At 41.6% G+C, this 25,748-nt stretch overlaps 1 protein-coding gene across 2 annotated transcripts; it reads left to right on the top strand.

Moving 5' to 3' along the window:
• Positions 1–216: 216 nt before the first annotated feature.
• On the top strand, positions 217–25,074 carry LOC138196633 (uncharacterized). 2 transcript variants are annotated; one of them, XM_069146884.1, is made up of 4 exons: positions 217–355; positions 13,843–15,950; positions 16,550–16,852; positions 18,020–25,074. In XM_069146884.1, exons 2-4 carry the CDS (start codon positions 13,859–13,861, stop codon positions 18,283–18,285), a joined length of 2,661 nt encoding a protein of 886 aa, XP_069002985.1. In that variant the 5' UTR covers positions 217–355; positions 13,843–13,858; the 3' UTR covers positions 18,286–25,074. The 2 variants fall into 2 exon arrangements, with proteins under 2 accessions (XP_069002985.1, XP_069002986.1); XM_069146885.1 differs by lacking the exon at positions 217–355 and adding an exon at positions 11,136–11,184.
• Positions 25,075–25,748: the final 674 nt, after the last annotated feature.

The following is a 25,748-nucleotide window of genomic DNA, read 5'->3' as shown; positions in this document are numbered from 1 at the left end:
CTCCTCACACACGCACCGCAGCTCAGAGTGACACACGCTCAGACGTGATGCCAGCTGAGTTAGCCAAGCACTTTTGATGACATTTGTTTATTTATCTTCTGGTTTGGAGTCCGGAAGAGCTGTGCATCCTCTAGTCCAACCACGTCTTCTTATTTTATTTTTTTTTTATTTTTTGGGGTGGGTGGGTGGGGGTGGGTGGGGGCTGCCTGTACAAAAGGGAGCAGGCAGGGAAGGTGTTACACATCTGGATCATACCAACACGTCGGGTCGTGCTACTCGGGCCACTACAGACATGAGGAACTCTCACTCCGCTGCGCATTAATGATGAATACACTACGGGACTGCCACTCTTAATGTAAGTGATGTTTCTTTTTAGTAACCTTACTCATCGTGGCGCTCGGTCCGGTCGGCCTGCAGCCTGTCATCGTCCCCCATCAGCAGCAGCCTGTGTTTAGTGCAGCGGCTTTCAAAGCACTCCGTGTGGGTCAGGTTTAGCTCACAGCACAGACAATTCTCCTCCTCAGTGTCTTAATTCTTCTCGTGTATTTCAGTTTGCAGCTAAATTGATGCAACATATACATAAAAAAAAAAAAAAAAAAAAAAAAAAAAAAAAAAAAACAAAGCAATGCATCCTCGTGTTATTCACCGCTGCCCGAAGGATGCCAGCAATTATTAGTGTGCCATTATAAGTGGCGTCTATCATTGAGCTAAATATCTGCAGCCATGTGAGGGAGCCAAATGGAACATATGAACTCTGATTATACACACTTGATGAGAGGAAGCACAGGTACAGTCCTGCCGGCTCGGGCTCACGTCAGCTTTATTTCTCATCACGGTAAAGGTTCAAACACTGCTATGATGCGATTAAAAATAAAGAGAAATTAGGCAGCGCGCCATCTAGCGACCATACAAACAGGAACTGACAGATTATTCCATCACTGGCCTGCAGAATAGCCGCGTAAACAACAACGCAGAGGAAGCATGTAAACATGTGTTGCCGGTTTATTTCTGCTGCTGGTGGTGCTGATGAGATGCAACAAAGAGCTGATGAAGGGCAGAACATGTGAGCATGTTATGCGTGATTCAAACAGCAGCAGCAGCCAGACAGAGATGATGAAGCAGCAGACGTACACATGCTGTATGTAACTGACTGATGAGAGCGACATGGAAATCACTGATACAGTGTTTTTATGATTGAAGCTTCCCTTCAGCAGCGTGACACACACAGAAGAATCCCTGCAGCGACGAGCCAATTTCAGAGGTTAACGTGCTCCACTATGGCTCTTTAATGTGGCAGGGTCACTTGTATTGATCACCCCACTGAGACTAATCATTCAACCCCGCTGCTCACAGTTTGAGGCTGCAGATTTCACAGACTGTAGTCTGACTGGGTGTTTTGATCAACCCGCCTATGTCAAACCACGGGCAGCCATTTCCGGTGACGGTGCAATGTTTGAGTCGAACAAAGCTGAAACTGACTTTGATGCTGTCAGATCAAATCCATTGCGTTAGGAGACCTTACATTTTATGTGATTACATGTTAACATTTAAAAAACAATTAAACGCATTAACTCAACAGGAAATGATTAACCCTGCAACTATTTATACAATATTGATTAAATATATTGTATTTATGAAATATATATATATAAGCGTTACTTAAGGCGTTACCTTTTAAATTTGACCAAAATGTCTTTGTAGAGTGACAGCAGGGTGATTCAGAGAACAGCACTGTCACCTCTCAGTAAGAAGGTTAAATCTCATCTGTGAGGAGTTTGAATAATCTCTTGAAGTTTCTGTTTAATCTCCTATTCTGAAGACATTCACATCAGGACAAACAAAAGAATACAGTGACCTGTCCAGTCAACTTGCTCTTTTTCCAGTGCATGCTGGGATAGTTCCATGACACCGTGTTTTTTTGTCCAACATAACTCCCTGTTTATCTCATTTGTAGTGCACTATGCTGCAAATAGCCGCCAACACTTGATAAAACATGTGTTGCGGGTTTGCTGATTTTCTCTGTTTCATATTATTGCAAGTTGAATATCTTTGGGTTTTAATCTTTTGGGATATTATTTTTGACATTTTAGAGGGCAAATCAAGATGAATTGGTCATGAAAAAAGTCATTTCAGCCCTCACCGTAGGGAGAGGTGAATGGGTTAGAGTGAATAGAAACATCTTAATATAACAAGCAGGTAGAGGGTGGATAAGTTACTTGTGGGCTGACTGAATGAGATTTGAAGTGCAGAAGCTGAAATTAAAATGATTCTTATAGCATCATTCAGGGGTCGAAAGCTATTGTTTCCTTCTTAATTGAAATTTTAAATATGAGGTTAAAAAATGCAGCTTTCCTGGGATTCCATGTGTAAATTGTTGTGTCATCTGTATAGGTGAACAGAGGGCATCACTGCCATGTAAGTCTCAGTTTAAATGTAATTCCTACTAATATATATATATATAATATTATATGTGACATAATTCTTAATACTTTATTACGTCTCATGAATATGAAATGAAAACACTGAAGTAGCAACACAACTACGTGTTAAGAGGCAAACAGGCTTAAAACATACAGGTCAGGATTCTGTTTTAAGTGATAGTAATTCACAGGATTTCTAAAATAAAAGAAGCGGCGACTGACATGTTCCCCAATTAATATGGAATTACATATTCAAATGTAGGATTACAGTTTGGCTTTCTACGACTCGAGGCAAGACTGAACGCCCCAAACACGACCTTACAATCCCTCCTGCCATGCATAACGATAAAGTCATTAAGCCTCCCTTCTTGTAAATGTTGATGCTGCAGGCTCTGACGCTGAGGGAGACTCTGCAGCAGCCTCGGGGTAGTCCTGAGCTGTTGTTTTCATGCACACTCGTGCTTTCTTTGAGGTTTTCTTCGAGGATTTAACGACAGTCTGGCAAATATTCCGGAGGGGAAATAGAAACAGATTGTTTTTACCACACTGCACCTAACAGATGCTGTTGTTGACTTTTTTTTGTTCGAGTTGAGCGCCCTCCTGTCTAAAAGAATAGCCTCAGATACGTTTTATTTTTCTTGAGGGGAAAGGTCAGCAGGAGACAAAATGGTTTGGGGGCTCACTGGGCTTGTATTACACACCGGGAGACCCTGACTCTGCGCTCGCTTTGTTTTTAAGGTTCCTGTGTATCCGAGGTCTTAAGCTGAATTAAAGGGCACCCGCTAAAAAGTTACACATCCTTCTACGCTAGTTTAGATTAACATATTCTCTGTAAGAAATGATCAAACACTCGGAGGCTCTAGGGGTGTAAGATTACACCATGTTGGTTTAGTGCCTGCTTCCACCATTTAATCCATATGAGTGATAAGGCTTCTCCTCCTCACCCATCTGTCTTCCTTGACTGTTTCCAACACGTCAGAAAGTCACAGTTAGAGATAACACTTACACTTGGTACAGTTTCAGAGCAATCTTTACCAAGACGGTGTGTGCTTTTAAAAGAGATCATCCAAAATGTATTCAAAGCACATTACTGCTCCTCTTATCTTTGCCTGACAGAGGGCTCAAATCCCAACCTCACACAAAACCTTTTCCCAAGCAGCTTTTGTCAGTTTCTATTCTTAGTGGTCTATTTTAGGAAAGTCATTTTTTTTTGGCTTCCTCATGAAATTGCAGAGGTTAAACTCCTGCATCATTATTTTAACATTACAGCAACATATTACATTGTTCTGGCTCTTTTTAAGATCATAAGCTCACATCAGAGGGATGAACGAGTGTTGGTCTGCAGCCAAAGTGACACAAATAAAAATGTTCCTCATGTAAAACAAACTGAAAATAAGAATTGTGTTGGGATGATGATACCGTATCTCCTGTCAGGTCTTTGTCTCTGTGTTAAACCAGTGGGGTTGAGGGGAAAAGGAGTGGCTGAATCTTTCCCATCACGCTGCTCTGTGATTGGCCGGTCCGTGCTGTTGCTTCCATCACTTTCTGTCCGCTGACTGTGGACATTAGGTGATGTAATTATTTTGACTTCCCCTCACTCGCCTGTAGTGGTGTGAGCTCTGATGAGACAAATTGCAGTGAAACGTAAATTTAGCAAAAGGCCGACACACACTAACAGCAAATGTAAAAAAAAAAAAATTCAATTTTTTTTTTTTTCAATGTATCTGAATCAATTTAATCAAGAAATTATTACATGTAGCAAACAAAGTTAAGAAAGACGACTAATAATCCCTGTGTGTCATTATTGCACTATTATCATGCCACTGTTGTCAAAACACTCGTTTTGGCATGTGAGTCACAACAAAGTCATCACATACAACTGATTTGCCAGTCATTTCCTCCATCCCAAAGTAAATCTTACATCATTAGAAGTGTGACTTAAGCCGGATTAGAGTGAGTCATAATGACTTGTGCACACATTGTTGGGCCTTTCTCAGGCGAAGCGTTCTCTTTTATAAAACACATGTATATTATTGTTATTAAGGTCATTTATTTCTTTGTTTCCTGTTGTCACGCTGCACTTTGTGGTCTAATTTAACTTTAATATCTCTTTATCTGTGGCTGACACTGTCTTCTAAATCTCCCAAATGTGTTCTGAGGTGTTACATCAAGTTATTATAGAAACACCCGACCTGTACCTGTAAAATACGTTCTTCAGATCTGAAGCATCATTTGTTATATTTTAAAGTATTTCAAGGTTTAAATTCTCCTCTAAAGCTTTATGACCACATTCATTAATGTGCTGCAGTGTGCATACAACTGATTCATTATTTAATCCACATAAAGCTGCTAACTTGTTTAAAAAAAAAACATTCACACAAATATACATTGACAGATTCATTACATCCTCACTGTTGGGAACCGAATGGCTCAAATGAACAAAGTTTGGGGTTAAACGTCTCATTTGAAGGTGATTTGAATCCACTTTGGCGAGCAGCTATTAGCACAGGGCTCTTTAGGAGTCATTATCATTCATATCATATCATGTGATGGGCAGGAGGAGCTCCACTCTCTGCTGCCTGAGCCCATCTCCAGCCCGCTCTGCTGCTGTTACAATTAACATTTCCACTTTGGGGGATGTTGAACGGGAGACTCTGAAAGCTGCTGTGACACCGGTGTCGTGGCACGCTGCGCTGCGCTGCCGTGCTGAGTGTTTGTTTTTCTTACAAGTAGACTTTAACCAGATCTGTGTATTTGATACTTACTGTAGCTTCTGAACTGCAGCTCTGGTGGTCAGCTAAGTGTATTTTCAGTGTTTAGCCACACAACAGAGAGGTAGTTTTCTGCTGTGTGGCTCATTCAAGTTAAAGATTGTTGCCAAATCACGCTCAAGTGTTTAAATCCTGACAAGACTGATCATTTTCTGTCCCTCTGATGATTTTGTGGGTTAGCGCGTTCTCTGATATCAACATCTACGCAGGCCTACTGTCATTTTTTCATTCAGGAGGTCCGCATTTTTTTTCAAGCTAAAGGCTCTTCTGTTACTCCCATCATTATGTGTGCAGTAATTGGTCTAGCTCTACTTTACTGTAGGTCTCAGCAGCCTATCTGTAAGTCTAATGGTGGACTTTACAGTCTCTGCATACTCCCGCAAATCAAGAATATTACTTCTTTATGAAAATACAAAGGGAGCAACTTTGATTTATTGTCTTTTAAGTTCCTTGTTGTCAGTCAACGGGTCACTTTAGTCTGTTGAAAGGTGCCTCTACACAGCTCAAACAGGTTGTTTTTTATCTGGCCCGCAGGTTTGCTGGGAACTAACACCTGCACACAATGAGCAGAGACAGAGCAGAGCAGGAGCGACTCCAGAATTACAATTTGCTACAGGATTGCTAAATTAGACTCGGGTCTGAATGTGAAATGAAGTAATCAGTAAGGCTGTGTGAGACGCTGACTCAATACCATCTTTGCTAAACGACCTGTTCACAGTTTAGGTGTGAAAGGAATAAATTTGATGTCATTCAGCTTGTTTTTTAGCCAAATGTTAAAGCAGCAGTTTGACATTTAAAATTTTACATTCATGTTGGCCCATTAAATATGAAACTAAAGCTTAGTTTAGCATAAGTACTGGAAGCAGGTTGGAAGGACTATCGTGGTTCTGTCTGTAGGTTAAAAAAAATCTGCCCATCAGCACCTTAAAAGCAAACTAATTAGCATGTCATATCTTATTTGTTTTATCTATGCAAAAACTGTAGGACATGTTTTTACAGGGTGTTACGAGGTAGGGCTATTTCTTGACCAGAAGCAGTGACCACAGGAATCGTGTCATAGTGACAAGACTCAAGCCAGAAATAGTTGTGCAACTAACTCCTCGTGATCTTTTTGGGTAACTCTCTGTGAGAAGCAAATCAGTACATTTCCCAAAATGTTGAACTACTCCCTTAATATCGTCCAGCAGCACTCGGTGGACTAGTGTCCTTTCCTTGTGTGCCTTCATGTTTTGAAATGAGGAGATATGCATTGTTATGGCATTGTAATCGCAATATTTTCCAATATTTTCCTCCTTTTTTGACCCAGGTTATACATCAGTGTATTTTTCACGCCTTGGCGGGGCAAGGCACTCACACTGTGTCCTCTATTGGACAGATGGGTGCATTACAGGCTTTGATGTGATTCCTGGCTGAAATAACTGACGATTTTACATACATTTTATGTATTTTACTGGCACTGTATAGAAAAGTGAAATTCTGGGTCTAAAAAATTAGGAAGTGCCATAAAGTGCAGTACCACTGAGGGCTGCTAAGGGTTGACTCCAAAAATCCTCTGGCTCCATTTATTTCCATGAAATTTCTCTCATGAAATACTAAGTCAATACATTTTTACCACAAGTTAATATGGTATGATTCACTAAAGTCATTACATTACATTACATTTTATTTAGCTGACGCTTTTATCCAAAGCGACTTACAATAAGTGCATTTCAACCATGACGGTACAAAACCCAGAACAACAGGAATCAAGAAAATACAATTTCTTCAAGAAAGCCAAACTGCAAAGTGCTATCAGTAAGTGCCATTTTAAGTGCTACTAAAGTTCTACTGTTCAAGGTAAAGTCACTCCTTGTTATTAGTTTTCTGGCACCCCCATCTGAAAATAATTAGATATTAGACCTCAAAACCACCTGTCTGTCTGATTGACAGGCCTGTGGTGCAGTCAGGTTTCCGCTATGGGTATTTTGCGGTGGGCGAGGCATATTTGTCCTCAGGTTTCCTATCAGATGGAGTCAGATTCACCACTCGCTCGCCACCCGCCAGCTCGTCCAAATATAGTTACTCCTGGCTCTAAACTGCTCCAAACTAGCAAGATGGCAACGCCTGAAAAGCCAAACTCGAGGCTTCATAGCAGAAATTTACAAACCAATGGGTGACATCACGGCTGGTTGCCTCTTGGTTATTGGTTTAATTAAGATTCCAGTAAAGCTCTACATGCTTTACTGCATAAGTAAGAGACAGAGTCAATAGAGGCCAGCAGCACTGACCCCAGACATGGCAATGGTGTCCAATGTCTTTTACGTTCCTGTCTTAGTTGTGTCACAGCTGCGATCAGTAACTCGTGTCAGTTTGCTGATAGTTTAAAAAGCAGTCAACACGTGTTTTTTTTACACCTGAAACTCAGTGACATCATAGTCTTCTCTGCAGTATCCTGCTCACTAATTTCCAGTCACATCAGCAGCTTCCCAGCAACCCTCAGCCAGCGTCTTGGCGTAGAAATCTTCTACAGAATCTGTGCCACCAACTGTTTGATCCCCAGTGCTGCTGTGTACTATTATGAACATCTTCCTGTCTATTTTCCTTTATGTTCAGCGTCCATGACTCTTTCTACCCATCTATCAGTTTGATTCTGTGTGAACAAGCATATTAAGAGAGAAGTAGAACGCCTTCTGTCATTTTGTGGCAACTCTGAGCTTTACACGAGCAAAAAAATGCGGAGATGTGGATTGTCCTCTGACAGAAGTGGCCGGCTCATCAGCCTCTGGAAACAAGTGACTCAGATGACTAATTTCCCTGCCATACACATACTCGAGAACCCTTCACTAACTCTGATGAAAAAAAGAAAAGAAAAAAAAAGAATTCATGCAGCAGAGGAAGCGATTTTCTAACTCAAACCATTTTACAAGCCGGGAAGGAGCATCCGCACATTATTTCCCGGGTTGTTGCTCCGGTGTGGTCCCCTCTGCTGCGTGGGTGTTTTGGCTGTCAGGTGCCTTATTGATGAAGTAGCTGCATAAAACCGGGGCGGGCATAGGGAGTGGAAAAAAACGCCATCAATCTTGCACAGCCCAGACAACCATCTGTTCCCAAAAACACCAGCTCCCCCTCAACAGCTTGTCCCCAAAAACGCTCTCTGTCCCGCCTCTGCAGCTGGAGATGGACGGTGCACTGCTGTGCCTGACACTGTCACAGTAACTGAAGGATGTGCAGCGATGGTCGCTCTACCATCGCACACTGCCTGCCTGTCATGTATGTGAGGCCCCATCATGTCATGCATGTCAGCGTGCGCTGCTCTTCTCTTTTCGAGACAAAATTTATGATTTTTTTTTATCGCCTGGCTGGATTTTATTTTATGAAAGCAGGGGATATCTGTTTAGTATTTCACTCAAGCAGCTATGAATCATATTGCAGGTATTGCTAAGGTGTTTGCAAGAGTTAAATCATCTGCAAAAAACCTCAGCATGTACACTGCTCTCCTCTCTCTGTGGCTCCTGCCTGTGACTATAAAGCTGTTATCTTTCCCCTGTTGGTGGGGCGCGAGCCGAGGGAGGGCGTCATGATCTCCCCCGTAGGCTCATGCAGCTCTCACTGACTGGAACTGAGTGGCACCCTTCTGTCATTTTTTTTGGTGATATTTCTTTTCATCTATGTGAGTTTGTATTTCAAATCATTACTCTTTCATGTGCTCCAATTCGGAGGCAGCTAACGTGATTTCATAGCTAAGCGTTTTTAGCCTTTTTTCCCCTTAAATATTCATACCTGATCATGCGCATACATTTGCATTTGCTTCCCACGCCTTGATCCATCCTCTGCAATGCTTGTTTATTCATCCTAACATAAGTAGCTCGCTGTCAAAGATTTCATATAGGAGCCTGAGCTGCTGAGTTCCTCTGAAAGGTGCTCATAACTTATTCACATGTCACTGTTAGCTTCATATAGTGTGTGTCATCAGATATGTCTAGCAGATATATTGTGCAATCTCACATTCTGGTATTTGATATACTTCTTCTTAAAAAGGGATGATTTATGATTATAGATAGTCTGATGGCCCGGAGTCAGTACGACATCGATTTGGGTCATTAAATTGATGGAAGAGTTCCTTTTTTTAATGATCTCTTAGTCAGCAATAACCCAGTTCCTTTTGTGCTCTACCACAGTGCGACAAACAACACTCTGCTCTCTGTTGTGTGTGTGTTTGTGTATGTGTGTGTGGGTTTTGGCTGCCATCTCAGAGGTAATCTAGTATCTGACAATTTAATCTATTAACAAGGGGGCAACAACGCAAAACTGCAAAGAGCAAGTCCGTTTCTTTGATCATGCGACTGACAGTTTCCTCTTTCAACAAGCATCAAACAAGCTTTGTACTCTCTTGGCTGCAGCTTCTGAGTGAAAAAGACTGAAGAGGCTCATCTTTCAAGAGACAGTCACTGCAAACACACAGAACAGCAGCTGGCATGTATACAGTATGTTGGCAGAGCAGGTAGCTCACAGACTTTTATCAGACTCCACTAATGTGTTAGATAGACAGATTAATGAGGACCAACCAACTGGAGTGATTTCACACCAACACTGTTAATTAAACGCAATTTCGATTAACCTCTTAATCAACAGTTCTCATACCCTGGAACTATTTTACTTCCATAGCAGTCTGCCTTCAGGACAATTGAACAAATGCACATGAAGGACTGAATGTATAAATTCATAACAGCTTTTGCTTTCTTCTGTCATTTTCTGAAATTGTCTTGAACCCTGCTGACACAACCACCAGTGGAGAAAATACTCAAAGCTTTTACTCGTGTAAAAGTAAAAATGTACGAATAAAAAAAAGTACTCCAATGCAAGTTAAAGTCCTGCATCTGAGATCCTACTTAAGTAAGAATACATAAGTAGTATTATTACAACAACATGTACTTAATGCATCAACGTAAAAGTACTTGTTCTACAGAAATAAAGGTTATAAATTAAAAGCTAAAGACGGTCTTGGTTAGTAGTTCTGACTATTTTAGTACAAAGTTCTGCTACATAAATCTGTATTTATTTTTTGAAATCATGTCATTATCTATGCTTTTATTGTGAAATATAGGATCATTTGACAGTTATTTAAGTAAGAACATCTAAGAAGTAACTTCTGAACAGACAGTCTCTTTTTGTAAAATCCAAAATAAAAGGTTATTTAATTTCTCATAATATAATGTATTTTATGAACATGTCGTTTTTTTAATGTAAAATCATAATATGAGGTGTAACTTGTATATGTGGCTCCTAGCTGAATAGTTTGGTGTAAACAGAACAATATTACTGAATATAGTACAGTAGAGGTATAAAGTCACGTAAACTAGAACTTACTTTTCTTCTTAATGTATGTTGATATTGCACTTTGATTTTATTTTTTTTGCAGCAGTCACAGCACAGGCAGACACCTGCACCACATGATTAATCATATAAGCCTGAGGAAAAGTTGATAACTTTATAAGCCTTGTATGTTACTGTTGAAGCAGCGTTACCAGTAGAGAGGAGATTAATTAAGAAGATTAGGCTGAATGTTTGACTGCAATTTCATCGAACTGTCCCAGATTAAATGACAAAGCAGATAATTGTAACCCTCACATGCTGTACTGTAATGAGCGGTGCTTCACTCTGGTCTGCAGTGCATTATATTTTATTCCAAATATGAAATAACATGTCAACATGCCCCAGCAACATCTTCACTGGTGCACTTTGCTGGAGTGTTTTCCGTATCTATCTGTGGTTTAAGCTTTGACTGTGAGTGAGTGAAAATGCCACTAGCCAGCCTGCCCTTTCCAGTGTGTGAGAGTAAAGTGATCACAGTGATAGTGACTTCCACCATGATAAAACTGGGTCAATGTAACCCCCACCCCCTCCACCACAGGCAAGGCTGAAAAAGGAAAAAAAAAAGATGAGGATACCATCACCAGACTCTTTGCGTGGATATAAGCATGGGGACACTGGAGCGTGGTGTGCTCTCTCTATGGGTCGGTAACTGTGTTGTGTTGGGACTGAAGGCTTCCCTGGATTGTTTTGACGTGTTCCTTTCTCCCCCTGTAGTCTGTGGTTTACAGTGTCACCTCCCCCCCTCTTCCCCCCGCTCTTCCTCCTCCATGTATTTTATCTCTACCCACTTTTGTTTCTGTCAGCCAGTGTTGTCCTGAGTATCTCTTCCTCCAAGTACACATTTTAACTTGTTGGTCCCCCGCTCCCCGAGAGATTCTGCAGAAGTCCGGCTTCAAGGGCGTAAGCTTAGAAATAAAAATCCACCCTAATTAACACTGTTTAATTCAGCTGTATGTCATGTGCCCTCCTGTTGTTTGGTGGTGTTTTATTAAAATGAATAAATGTCAAAATTCTAAATTACATTTCTGCTTCTTAATGCAATGAAGGCGGATACAACAGAGAATATAATGTTTCCACTGGAGCCATTTTCTTTGGTTCAAAGTAGTTCAAATAAAAAAGATTCACTGTGAGGTCAGTGAACATAATAGCTTAAAGTTAAACATTTAACTTAATGTGTGCCTTCTGGGCAAATAAAATGGAGAATGTCTGTTTGGCCTCATATCACTATAAGAACTTTTTTTTTTAATGTAAACTGTTTAATTAAACCTGAGAGATTACAGCCGTTCACAGCAGTGCTTCAAGCTAAATGCTAACAACAATTTTCACAATTACAATGCCAGTGCACTGATTTTATGCGAGTATGTTTATCATGTTCATGGTGATAAACTGATGGGCCTGACGAGAGTGTCAGTTTTGCAAATTTTTGGTCATAAATCTAAATATTGGATAAAAGTTTGAGTCGAATGAGTCAATAGATAAAAAGTTACAATTAACCCTTTTGGGTTTATTAAATATTTTACAAAATGTCATGGCCATCTATTTATTTATTTATTGTTGGGATATTTCAGTCTGGACTAAGACGGTGGACCAATGGACTGACAGGTGACATATCTCATACACTCATACAGCCATGCAGCTCCAGAGGCAAAACTAAAGCACTTCATCAACCAAACAACTCGTGGGGGCACTGAACATCACAGGCTGTTTGTATTTAACAGTGCGTATCACACGGTGGATTTTCACCTTAAAACTAATAATATTTCATCTTAAGAGCAGCCCGATAATAATTGTACCGTGAGAATAGGAACAATTTTAAGTCTAAAGTTCCGTAACTGTAGAAAAGTGTTATTACTAACATTAATCATAAAATCAATTTAATGACACAAAGTGTACTTTATTACAAAGTGCATATTTATAAGCTACACCCAGTTAATCTCTTTTTGCTGTGTCATGATGTGAAAGCTCTCTCTCTCCATCCGAGTCGTACTCTTGTGTATGTGGTGACCTTCTGTTTATACTGCGGCCTGGACGAATGCTTCTTTATAATTGTCCCAAAGGATGTGGTTAATTTAGTTTATATCCGAGGCAGGATGAACAGGCTAGATGGCCGTGAGCAGGAAGTGTTTCATTTCAGATAATCACATGGCTTGCCAGCATTAAACAGTCTTCAAAGAGAAGAATCCCACTGACCCATTAGCCAACTGTGAGTCACTGTTGTCTTTCTGTGACAATGCAGTGCAAAGGCCGCGATGCCAAAAGATTTTTCAGCCTAGGTTTGACAAGTTAATGAAAAATAAGCTGACGTCATCACACAGGCGTTCATGTACATGTGAATGTAGTTCAGCATCTAAAATAAGAAATCGTGGCTTTGGCATTATTATTACACACTCCATCTATGTTTCGCAATTTATTTATCTATTTTTACTATCAGCCATAACTTGGCTCGGCTCATTATTTCACGCGAATGCGTTTTGTTACGAATGAGGACTCCTCAGAGGGATGAAGATTGTTGAGGCTCATTTGATGCAGCTTTTGTGACTGAGCTTTTAAGAAGCCTCACCGCCATCAGGATTAGCTGGGATTATTTGCGGCTAACAGCAAAGAGGTACACACTCGTACCTTCGAGTTCTGATTTCATGGTCTAATGGCACTGGTATTACTGGCAAATTCCTCTAAATACAGATGAGCATTGACTCTGTGTCCAGTGGCCGTGGTATAAACAGGCACAGACTGGGAGGGGCATGTTTCAATGGATTCAGCAAACGTAATCACGAGTGTGTTATCCATCCACATCAAACATGCACCTCAGTGGGTATTTTCTATACAGAACTTCTCCTTCATTTGCAGCAAATGGGAAGGAGTCAAAGGTCAAAACTGAGATATAACATCATCAGTTGTTGGTTTTGTTTTTGATCTTGATATGTTTTGTTATGCAAAAGGAACCTTAGAGGTGACTTACAAAAATATGCAAAACATAAAACTCGATTGCTGTTGTAAACACGTGTTGTCCTTATTGAGGATATTGGAGTTTTACTTTACATTTCACAAAATATAGTAATTTCTTGAAATAAATTATGCCATATTGGAACACAATATCGAAAGAAAACAGCTGTTCTTGCGAGTATGCAAAACATTCTCTAAATATTTCATAGCTGCAAGGCAATGTTCATAATTTTCTATGAGCATGTTTGCATCAAAAGTGATGGAATGTAAAGTGCACCTCACATTTTCACTGTACATAAAGTCATGGTAATTTCCTGACTACTCTCTCTTTGTCTCTCTCCTTCTTCAATCGACAGCTTTGCATAAACCCAGATGCCTCCCCTCCCTCTTGACGAGCGCATAGTGGTCATTCAGCGCCCTAAAAACTTAGCCCTATGCGAGGCTTCCCCACAAACCATCCAGCAGCACTCCTCTCAAATAACAGCTTCCTCCAATGGACAAGTGGCCCACCCTCCTCATCTCCACCCGTCTCAGTGCCATTTCTATTCACCCTCCTGTAAATCTCTGACTCTGGAATGCAAGCGCAAGTCCTCCCGCCTGCACAAATTCAAGGGCGACCAGCCTGTCATCCCAGCGGGGGTCAGACACATCCCTAGCCACTGCCACAGCAATGGTACAGTAACTCTCGACCCACGGCTGCCCTCCCACACACATACTATTGATATCAGGGTAACAGTGGACAAAGGTGGACGGGGAGGAGGATTCAGCAACTCATTAGGGCGAAGCGGAAGTGGCAAAGGTGGCAGAGAGAAATGTGTCTCTTCACAGTTGGATCAAGGACAATGTGAGAGAAAAACTGGAGGTGCAGCGAGGCCAGGTGGAGCCGAACACAAGTCGCAACGAATTCGTCAGCTGTCATCATCCCCTGGAGGAGTCCTACAATTTGTCCCCGCTCAGGCGCAGCAGCATAAGTTCAGGGGTGAAAAGGAGAAGGAAAACACAAGTTTTCGTCACAGAAGCGACCAGGAATTTCCCTCTCTAGGTCCCAAGAACAATTCCAAACTGGGAACTGTCCATCAAAGCCATAACAGTCACAGTCTGCCCCACCACCACAACTCTGTCCCCGTGCCCCATGCCGCCATCCTAAACTCCAACTATCCCTCATCCCCTCCCCCCCAACCCGCCCATGTCCCCATCTCATTTCAGCAGCTCAGCCAGCCTCACCCGCCTCGTCCCAGAGATCAACGCCCTCACATCCTTCATGGTCTACCCCTCTCCCCCTGCTCCTCCCACGCCGGAGGGTTCCCCAGCCCTGACCACACCTGCACCATCGACTGCACGCACCCGTTCAGCTGCGGCTGCTGGAGGTTGGTCAGATGCAGAGGGTGTAAGGGACACTCTGCAAACTTCCAAGGAGGTGGAGGAAGCTCTTCTGCCTCGTTTTCCTGTGGTCACAACGTCGGAGCAGTGAACAGAGGAGGTAGAGAAATGGGCCTGAGAAATCTGGGTGGGTGTCTCTCCACCGCCTCCACCTCCAACACTTCCTCCTCCAACAGCACGGCGTCGGACTGCCGAGCGAGCCTGTTCAAACCTCTCCGCTGCGCCTCCTGCTCTGGTGAGACCGGAAACTTTGAGAGTCCTGCTATCCTTCGCAAAAAACTGGTGGGAGGATGCTTGCCCTGCACACCGCTGTCCTCTTCCGCCCCTCTGCGGGCCATACAGAGCTGCGTCACCGGCTGCAACCCCAAAGCCTCTCAGACCGGCAGTTCCACCTGCAGCTACTGCAGCAGCGACCCAATAGTGGTGACATTCAACCCTCGCCGAGGCAAACCCCCAGGTAGAGGCGTCGGAGCAGCTCATCCGATGGCCATGTTCCAGGGCGATGATGACGACTACAGCGTCCGTACTATCTGGCCTGAAGAACTCGCCAAGAAGATGACCCATTCTAAAGCCCAAAAGAATCACTGTGCCGGGATGGGAGTGGGAGTCGGGAAGACCTGTGCGAGCCAGGCCCAGAATGGCAGTAACGGAACAGGTCTTGTCCTCTTGGACTGTCAAAACCTCCAGGAATATGCGCAAACTCAGCTCACAGACCACGCTGGCCGACGGCAACTTCGACAGGGCAAGATGGCTGCCCTGGATTTTATGGGCCGCCGGTCGGGATGCGGGTATGACGACGGCCGCAGCTCGCTGAAGAGGCTCTTGAATAAAGCAGAAGATGGAGGAATGAGCGATGGTCCCGAGCAAGACGAAGATGCAGCATATCCCCGCTCCCCCTCTCCCCGCTCTGCGTCCCCGCCATCGCCCGTGTCCTTTTCCCCTCCACCGTCCGCGCCGAGCACACTCATCAAACCCAAACCCTGGCAGAGAGAAAGGGAGGGAGGACACTCCCTGCCGTCGGCTCAGTCACTTCACCTGGCCCTCAACTCCCTGAACAGAGAGCAAGACGAGGAGAACAGTAGAAGTAAGAATATCTTACAATTCCCCTGTTCACATGGTCAAATATACAAAACAGACACGTAGTGAGTGCAGCAGATTGAAGGACATTGTCCATGAAGAAAGAAAATATCAAAAGCAATGACTGACAAAAATCTGGGTCATATTGGTTTGAATAATATTTAGCATCATTTTTCAAACCCAATATAAACATCAGAAGTCCATCCTAAAATCCCTGTTGGTTAGTGTTCAACTTGTGACAGCTGTGGTGAGCGTACCTGTCTGTGTTTGGAATATGCTGTCAGGATTCAAATCACCCTCCATTTAATGTGTTAAATAATTTCACAGTGTTTTTGACAGCTGCACACACATCATTTGGGAACGTCTAGCTTCTGGATCACACAAAGTTCTTTTGTTTGGGTTATAAAATAAGCAAAACGCTTGTTGCCTGTCCTCTTTTATAGCTTTCAGAAAAATATGACCCACTTTTGAATCAGTGATTTTATTGGCAATTTAGTTAGATCAATGTATCTTTTGTTTCCTGTCACCCTGCATTTGTTATCAAGTATTCTTCACACACAATGCAAACGTCTGTCCACACTCTCTCTCCGTCTCTTCTATTTCCAGTGCACCTCTCCCTGCCGCTCTCCTCCTCATTGCCGGCGTCTCTGTCCGATGAGTCTGTGATGACTCCCGACGCGGAGAACGCCGTGATCAGCCCGATCCTGCCCTTCCTGTTTCTGGGGAACGAGCGAGACGCCCAGGACCTGGACCTGCTGCTGCGCCTCAACATCGGCTACGTGGTCAACGTGACCACACACCTGCCCCTCTACCACGTCAACTCTGGGCTGCGCTACAAAAGGCTCCCGGCCACCGACAACAGCAAGCAAAACCTTCGACAGTACTTTGAGGAGGTTTTTGAGTTCATTGGTGAGAGTCCTACCACTGATACATCGACGTGAAGCTGTGAGAGTTTATATAGAGAAAGCAAAATTGGGCAAAAACACACTACTCAAGATCAGTAATGTGGTGTTTTATTTATAATTATGGGTAATTGAAATTTGAATGCAGTAATTAAATTACAGTTACTAATCCCAATGACTGACATATTGAGGCTCGTTGGGTGTCCTTCCAGCAGTTTAATGGCGACTTACTATCAATGTTGTGCTTTCAGTAGAGAGTTTACCAGGACGTATTGGCTTAGCGTGGGGGCTGCAGGTGTGGGGAGGGAGGTTAGCCTTCACCTAATGAAGAAAAATGACTGGCTGAAAATGACTTAGCTGCTAGAAAGACATTTGCCTACATTAGGGTGGTAAAACTGATTTTAAGAACCAGCTGCTTTCAGGAATTTACAGTGTTAAAATACAGAATATATGACGTTCAGGTGGTGAGCTGTGTGACAAAAGTAATTTAACTCTCATCCTCACTTCCTTTATTGCTGTGGCCAGTATCAAGTTTGCTGTTAAGTACATAGAAATGTAATTTATTTTTCAAAGTAATATATAATGAGTTTGAAATTCCATTTTTAAAGTAACGTCCCATTTATAATAAATAAATGTAATTATGATCGCTGACAGGACAGGCATCTCCACATTGAAGTCAGGGCTTTGCGTTTACAGTTACCTGGTAACCTGATCTTTTTGTGTCATAATTTCTCCTAAAAAAAAAAAAAAAAAAGAGAGAAAGAGAGAATTAACGCAGTGACTTGCAATGTGTTCATCAGTTGCTTCGTTTCCTTTCAAATCCATGGCACTGACTATTGTGTTGGTGTCTCTGAAGTGAATTCCTGACCCTGTTCGTGCCGCCCACACTGTGATTCACTTCCAGACAAGTTTCTAATGTAGCTGTTGGAGCTGAAGCTGTTTTGTGTTTATCAGAAAGAAAAAGTGGCAAATGGAATGAATTTTTGAAAGAGACGATTGGAGAGAATCTGTTTATGGTTTAAAAGAAAGTCACTGATGAATGCAGATTGACATCCTACATTTTGGTTGTATAGAGGTTTAAGTCTGTAATAAAAATGTGTGAAATGTTTACAATATTTGTAGGTTTTAAGGAGAGCGTTAAGTCAGCTTTCCGTTTTGTTGTTCTCATCCACAGAGGAGGCATATCAGAGTGGACAGGGAGTGTTGGTACACTGCCAGGCGGGCGTGTCTCGTTCTGCAACCATTGTCATCGCCTACCTTATGAAGCACACCCTCATGACAATGACAGATGCCTACAAATACGTGCGGAGTCGTCGTCCCGTGGTGTCCCCGAATCTAAACTTCATGGGCCAGCTTTTGGAGTTCGAGAGGGACCTCAACTCTGGGGTGACTCCTCGCATCCTGATGCCTAAACTTAGCGGTGTGGAGACGCAGGTGTGAGGAAAGGTCAGAGGTCAGGGGTCAGGGGTGCGTAGAGGTACCGCAAGTGAAGAGGAGGGACACTAAAGAGATTAAAGTGGCATTAATGAGCATGAACGACAGAGCGCAGCACATTTTTAGACGAGAGACATGATGAGAAATATTACAAGTGGAAAATGTTGGTGTGTTTGGCAATTAATGCACTTTTAATACTGTGAAACATGAGACAAAAGACTGGGTGGTCCATTGGTTTAAGTAGTGACTCTTAGACAACTTGATCCTCATCCAGTATACTGTTTATAAAACAATGTGCCAATATTTTGTATAGATCTAACATCACTCAGATATCTCATCTCTTTTTGTATCTCTTTTTTTTTCTGATGCCTCTTCCTTTTTGCTCCTGTTGTTTACATCGACAGCCACACAGAAACCGAGCGACTCTCGCCATGAATCACAAAAGCATTCAGAACGTGAACGCAAAAAACAGAGAGGTTCGCCGTTAATCCTTCTTCCACAAGGCCACGCTGATGTTTCCGCCACATGTAGCAACTCACAGGTCATTACAATGCACTTTACCTCCCATGCATTTGTTTCATTATCACCAACTGAGCTGTCACAAGGACGAGAAGAATTTGTCACACAGACCGCAGTAACTGTTTCTGGTTAATGAGAACTTGTCTGTGTTGTTGTTTTTTCCTATTTTGAGAACTGTGCAATAGAGCAGCATGGACCTAGTAGAGACATTTATCACAAGAGGGACAAGCTTCTCATTAAAATGTGTTTGATTGTTTTTTTATTTTAGTGGAGCAGCCTGTATATTAGCAAAAGAAAAGTGCAGGATTGTGTCCACAGGGTTGGAACAATATAACTGCACTTAGATACACAGGATAATACACTGAATAAGCTCATTATAAAAGCATTTACTACTCAGCTCAAATTACAAGTCAACATTTTTCTACACATCCTATGATTTCCAGTATATGATGGTGCATTCATGAGAAACTGGGAAGTGGGAAAGTTCCAACCTCTGAGTGTTAGCAAGTGGGAGGTTTATTAGAGCTCAGAGAAGCAAACCTCAGAAGAGGTTTGACGTCACTTGACATGAGAGCGTTTGTGGTGACAGGAAGAAATGTTCCTGAAATACTGGTCAGGTAGCCGGACTTGGTTAGCCGAGCCTCGCTAGTTTGCTATTTGTGTTAAATGTGACAAATAGCAGCACATTAACAAGTAAATGTAGTGTACAAATAATATCAACTTCCTACGCTCTATTTTGTCCCTCTGTTGTCTTAAATTGATGATAACGAGGTTATTTGTTACTTATAGAGGAGATGTCCTGGGGCGGCCTTGTTGCTTGTTTGTGAACGCTCTGAACTCTGAAGAGGAACATTTTCAAACGAGAACTTTCCCAACTCCCAGCTGCCTGAATGCATGATTAGACCAGAGGTGTGAGTTGGCAGGTTTTGTCCTGCTGTTATAATGCGCTTTAAAGAACAGACCTTTCTTCAACTGTGCACTATTTGTTCTACGCTTAATCTTAATTCATAAGAGCGATGCATTATTTATATTCATTTATTTTATTGTGTAAAAAACCCTGGTTTGATGTGTAGCATGAAACAGTCGTGTCCTGGTGCATGGACTGACATTTCTTTCATTTTAAAGAGCACATGGTCGTTAGAGAGAGGCAACTTTTAACTTCCTGCTTAACACTGCTTTGGAACTTTGAGCAAAATTATTATTAATTAATTAGATTTTTCAAACTGTCAATTTCTAACCTCGGCTGGCCTGTGTCAGTTTATAGGTGATATTTCTCAAATGGAATCACATTTCCAGAATGGGGCTAAATAGGGACATTTAATTTTTTCACAACTTACACGACCTTTCCTAAGTAATGAATACGCTAAACTTTGAATTTAATTCTTTTCACAACTTTGTAAAGAGCTCAGATGAGTCAGAAACATCACTGTTTCTTCAGAGGTAGCTAACGTTGGTGTTGTTCCTCCCTAACTCTGTTCTTTTGCCTTATTGTCCACGCTGAGCTTCTGAACTGTGTCCCTCATGACTATGCATTATCCTTATTATGAAGGCTTCGGTTTGATTAGCGAGGGCTACTTGATTCACTGTGAATTCTTCTCCTGCATTTTTGAGATTCAAGTCGTGTTTAGTAGACCTTAAATTACAGCCCCTGCACAGACAACCTGTACAATTGTTCCGAGTTAGAAAAACCTGGACAACATATGCAACTATTTCTAAAGATTTAAAAAGTAACCTAATACAAAAAAAAAAGTTGCTAAACTCCTTCCTCCACAAGTGGCTATTAAATCAAGTTCGTAGAAAGTCCAGGCAGATTGTCTTCATTGTTGTGTAGCATTCTCGTAAATTGGGGGCTTTAATTGATGTGTTACAAACGGCAGTGGATGCAGGATTTTCGAAGCATCACATCTTCCCGTTAAAACTCCTCCAGTTCTTTCACTTTCTGGGAAGAATCTGTGACCAGAGCTGCTGTTCATTTTAATATGCTAGCTAAGGATGAGAATTATTTTTGCACATTTTCAGAGCTGATGCCATACACATGTTGTTAATGTACAGGCCTTCAGTAATGTTGCTGGCATCAGTGTCAAATTTAAAATACCTGCAAGTAAAGATTCAGTTCATTTAGGTGAGAGTGTAGGGAGCTGGGACTCGTGCGCATATTTATTTCTAGTCTTTAAAAATAGAGGAAATAGATGCTTGTGCAGATTGACAGGTGAGTCCAGGGATTAGACACACTTCTCTTATTAATCATAAAATACATCACTTCACAGCACATCAGAATAAAAGGGGAAGGTATGAGCTTTTTGTATCCATAAATACCCAAACAAATCAAATTTAGTGTGTATATAAGTGTTCCTGGGACTTTCATTATTCCTTAATTTCCTGTAATACTTTAACTAAATTCTAGCTGCCCCTTTTTCACATTTCAACCCGTGATTAACAAAAATGCCCTGCTACAATTTTCTAAAACCAAAATGCCTTGAGTTTAGCCTTGTGTAATTTGGTCCTCCGTTGCCCTCATTATAAATAAGACTTTGTAATATGAGCCTGACTTTTTGCATGTTGGATTTCTTTTCTGGCTAAGTGACTTTAATACAGGCTCTCTATTTTTCTACAGTCAAACCTCCTCATCATGTCGGGTGTACACATATATCTGTGTATTTACAGTTTTTTACATGACTCTTTGTTTTCTATGAAAGGCCGTGTGGACAGAATGACATCTTCCAACTCTGCTGTGACAAAATGCTTTTGCGTTAAACTCTCACTGTTCTCTTTAAACAGGAGGGTCGACATACCGCATTCCTGGTTTTTGTTTTACCTCTCGCCTTTATTTCAGCTGGAGAAACTTCAACCAGACATGCTGTTCACTTCTCCTACTCTTTCCAGCTCCGCTCCGTCGGTGTAGTGTTAAAACTTTGAAGACGGCCTATTGCTATTGCAGTGTGATTTTTATACAGACTTTATATGCAAAGTGGCTGCCGAAGCAATTTCTTGAAGTCTGTAAGGACTTTGCTGTGCAGTCGAGTTATTGCTGACCTCAGACGTTTGTACACGAGAGACACATCGAAGGAAATCCGACGTTTTCTCTTTCATTCATATGAACTGAAGGGCCCGTGTCTCTGTGAGTGTCAAGTGTGTGTACAAATCTTCTGTTCGTTTTCTTGCACTTGAAAAGAGGAACGTTGTTACTGTGTGTATGATAACTTTTTGGGGATTGTGTAAATCTGTGCATTACTTCTTTGTGGGGACTTTAAATTATTCCTGTTTGTATTTTATTGCAATTTTTTTTTTAAGAAAAAAAAGCATTGTTATTTCCTGTACCAAATATTGAATTCAAGGATTCATAGGAATGATGATGATGAAATAACTCACGTTAAAAGCAGACCACCTCCTTCCTTCCTAATGGGGGTAAGAACTCTTCAGGTACGACTATCATAGTAATGCTGTGCTGTTTTTCCTCCAGAGACCCAAACATTCATGTTACCTAACCTGTGATGCTCTTCTGTCGCCCCCTCCCTTTTCATAATGGATTGTTTCTCTGAAGCAAATGTACTATTTTAAACTTGTAATAACTGGTCCTTGTATTTAGACAACCTTTTTACCTTCATGTACCGACTATACTCTTCATAATTCTTTGAGGTGCACTGTGACAAAATACAATGCTGCTATATCACAAAGACTTTTACTCATTTAGCAGATGCCATATTGTGACTAACGCTAAAGGTGACGGATACGGACCGGGCTCGGACACAGAGGCCGCCCTGCTTTCGTTGTTGTTTTGAATTCAATCTAGGCTTCATTGTGCTGCCTCGGCGCGGTGTATTAACCTCAGAGTGACTTTGTGCACAATCGTAGGATTTGTAGCTGTTCCCGTTGGTCTTCCTTTACAAGCATGACAGAAAAGGCGAGAGAGAGGGAAACGTAGCAGTACAGTGTTTCTTAAAGCCCAACTCATCGCTCACTGTGGTTTAATAAAACTGTGATGTTGCTGTTTTTCCTGCAACAAGTGTTCATTTTGACAGAACCTGTGTGTAGGTTCAGCGATAGGTTTAGTTTTGTTGGAAAAATGTCCAGACAGAAAACAAACAGAAATCCTGCAACTGAAATTTTGGCGCGATGCATTTTTGTATCACATGTTGCATAATGTAACAGGTTCAGGTGTATACAGTATGCTGTGGTGCTCACATATGCAGCATATTCATATTTATAAATGAATATGTTTTCACGGGTCCATAAAAAAGGACAGAAACACAGATGTGAAAATGATTTTAGCCATGCTGCTAACTTTACTGTGAGATGGAAATGTCGGTGTGTCGGTCCACCAATCAGTTCGGACTGAAATATCCCAACAGCTGTTTGATGACTCGCTAATAATTGTATTCAAACATTCTTGTACGCCAAAGGATGAATTTGGTGACCCTCTGACTTTTCATTTAGCCCCGCTGTAATATTAGCATTTGGGATTAGAGTCAAATATCTTGATAACTACTGAATGGATTACCGTTGAGATTCGTATTGACATTTATGGCCAGCAGAGGATGAATTCGAGCCCACTGACAGTCCTACGAGCCTCAGCTGTGCTGTGCGTAACAATAAAGTAAGATGATCACCAGCTGCTGAACATCAGAACGCTGGCAGAAGGCCGACTACTGTGAGCACGATAGCATAGTGACATGAAGCTCAGAGCACCACCATGTTTCTGCTGCCGGGAGGTCTGTGGACTCCAAGTCCTGGTTTAGACATACAAACATCTCAAAAATGTACAAAACCGGCATTGCAGAGATAAAATACTGTACGTCTCTGTCGGGGGGAACTGTACTGTGAATATTAACATTACAGTGTGCTACAAATCTGCATGTTTCAGTTGCAAGATTTCAGGCGATTTTAGCTCCAAGTAATAGAATTGCTTGCCATGGTTTGCTTTATAACTTGTTTAGCAAGCAACAATAGGCCCGCAGTAGTTCTTCATTGTGAATGGCAAAAATATTCTAGTTGACCTCAATAGCAGCTGTGTATGACTTAAAAAAAAAAAAAAAGTGAAAAGAAATGCCAATCTGAACTATTCAGAATCCAATGTGACGTCCTCAAATGTATCATGTAGTGTAACTAAAAGTCCAAAACTCAAAAGGTCAATTCGCTATTACATATGACAAAATTTAAGGAGGTTGAGGTTGAAAGTTTTGAAAGAGTTTTTGGCTTTTTTTGGTTGAAAAATGACTAAAATGATTAACTGGATATCAAGGTAGTTGCTGATTATTTTTCTGTCGATCAGAAAATCAATTCATGGACTTACTGTAAATGTAAATGTAAATGTAGTTGATCTCATATTATGATGTGATGTCATGCACTTTTAAAATAGAATTGATTGACTAAATTAATAATGAATGACAATAATCATACAATGTCAGTAATACAGACATAGTTATAATCCCACACCTGTAGGCTAGAGAAAGATTCATTAGCTGCCTATGTTAATGTTTTCTTTCTTAGGTAATAAACTACTTTTGGACTCGGTTTCATTTACAACTAAATGTATTCGTAGCATACTTGTGCTTTAGGGCTTGTAAACTTTGAGAATCTTCAGTAAATCTCAGAAATAGTCCCCAAAAAATGCATCATTAAATCCTAGTGTAGCACAAACTAATATGCAAAAAGTCATTTGGGGTTATACTGAAATATTCTTCAGAGAATCTGTAGCTAGAAAAGTCAGCCAGTGACAAAATCATCTCAAATAAACACAGGCCGTCAACGCATCCCGGACTTCTCAGACGAAGGAAGTTCAGACGTTTGGAAAGTAAGCGGTATAAAAGGTTTTGACAAAGCGGTGTGTGATCAGCGGCTGAGATGTGACTGTACTTTGTTAACATGACGTCAAACTCCCATCCAGGCAGAACAGTTGTGCAACACAGTCACACTACAGCTGCAGAAAGAGGTTTGAAAATCGAGGATGTTTCATGGAAGTGCTCTGCAGACAGCAGCTGCTGACAAAGTCACTTCACACATGTACTTTCTCTTCGGTTTCTCACACGTCTGATTAGCAGCAGCTCGGAGTAAAGTGCTTCCTGTGTCGGTCACATGATCAAAGGTTTCCCACCAAGTGATTTAATTGCAGTCTTGTCTCTTTTGTTGGTTGTAGCTGAATATGATAATGTTACCATAATAGCATCCTAAAGTGTGCGGTACAAAACCTGATGGCTGGATTGTGAAGTTGTTCACCATGTTGATTTCTAGTAAACACACCGGAACTGGCTCTTTTAATAAATAAATAAAAAAACTAATAATTTCTGGGAGTATGCTTGGTTTTAATTTGTTGTTCTGTTTTTGTCGTGAGCGCATTGAAAGCTCCAGTGAACTCAAACATGCAATGAAACCCTGCAGTGTGATAGGCTGACACGAGCACTGATCACTAACGCTCTCCGAAGGAAGTCAGTAGTGTGTGTTTGGAAAGTATTGAACAGTTAGCGTCGATACAAACGGCCAGATGCCACTGATGATTGGGATGATCACCCCACCCAGATCTGCTTTGCTCATAATTACATAAGGCCGGCTTGGGATTCACAGCTGTGTGATGGAGCAGCCGGGGGGCAGATCGATCGGAGAGAGAGGTTAAAACAAACTCAGCGTCTGCCTCTAATAACTATAAATAAAACCAATACTCTGCTGACTGGATTTAATATTCACTGTGTTTCAAAACAAAGCTTCCCTTTCGACATTACCATAGAAGCTCTAAGGATGGAAATGCTGTGAGATTCATCCCTCTGGTGCAGACTGAAATACAGTACTGTGCAACAGTTGAGGCCTTTTAGATGTTTCGATCAGAGATGCACAAATTCTCTCCCATGAAGGGCCAAAAATGAAACTAGACGGAGGGCTACGTCAAAAAATAAATGTTTATGTCAGCTGAAATTACTTTTCATTTGAATGTAATATATTTAGCAGAAAATTAACATACT

Source organism: Embiotoca jacksoni, unplaced genomic scaffold (genome assembly GCF_022577435.1).
Source record: "Embiotoca jacksoni isolate LCO1_2020_lvr unplaced genomic scaffold, fEmbJac1.0.p SCAF_13, whole genome shotgun sequence".
Classification (NCBI taxonomy): domain Eukaryota; kingdom Metazoa; phylum Chordata; class Actinopteri; family Embiotocidae; genus Embiotoca; species Embiotoca jacksoni.
This window is presented reverse-complemented; position numbering and strand designations above follow the sequence as displayed.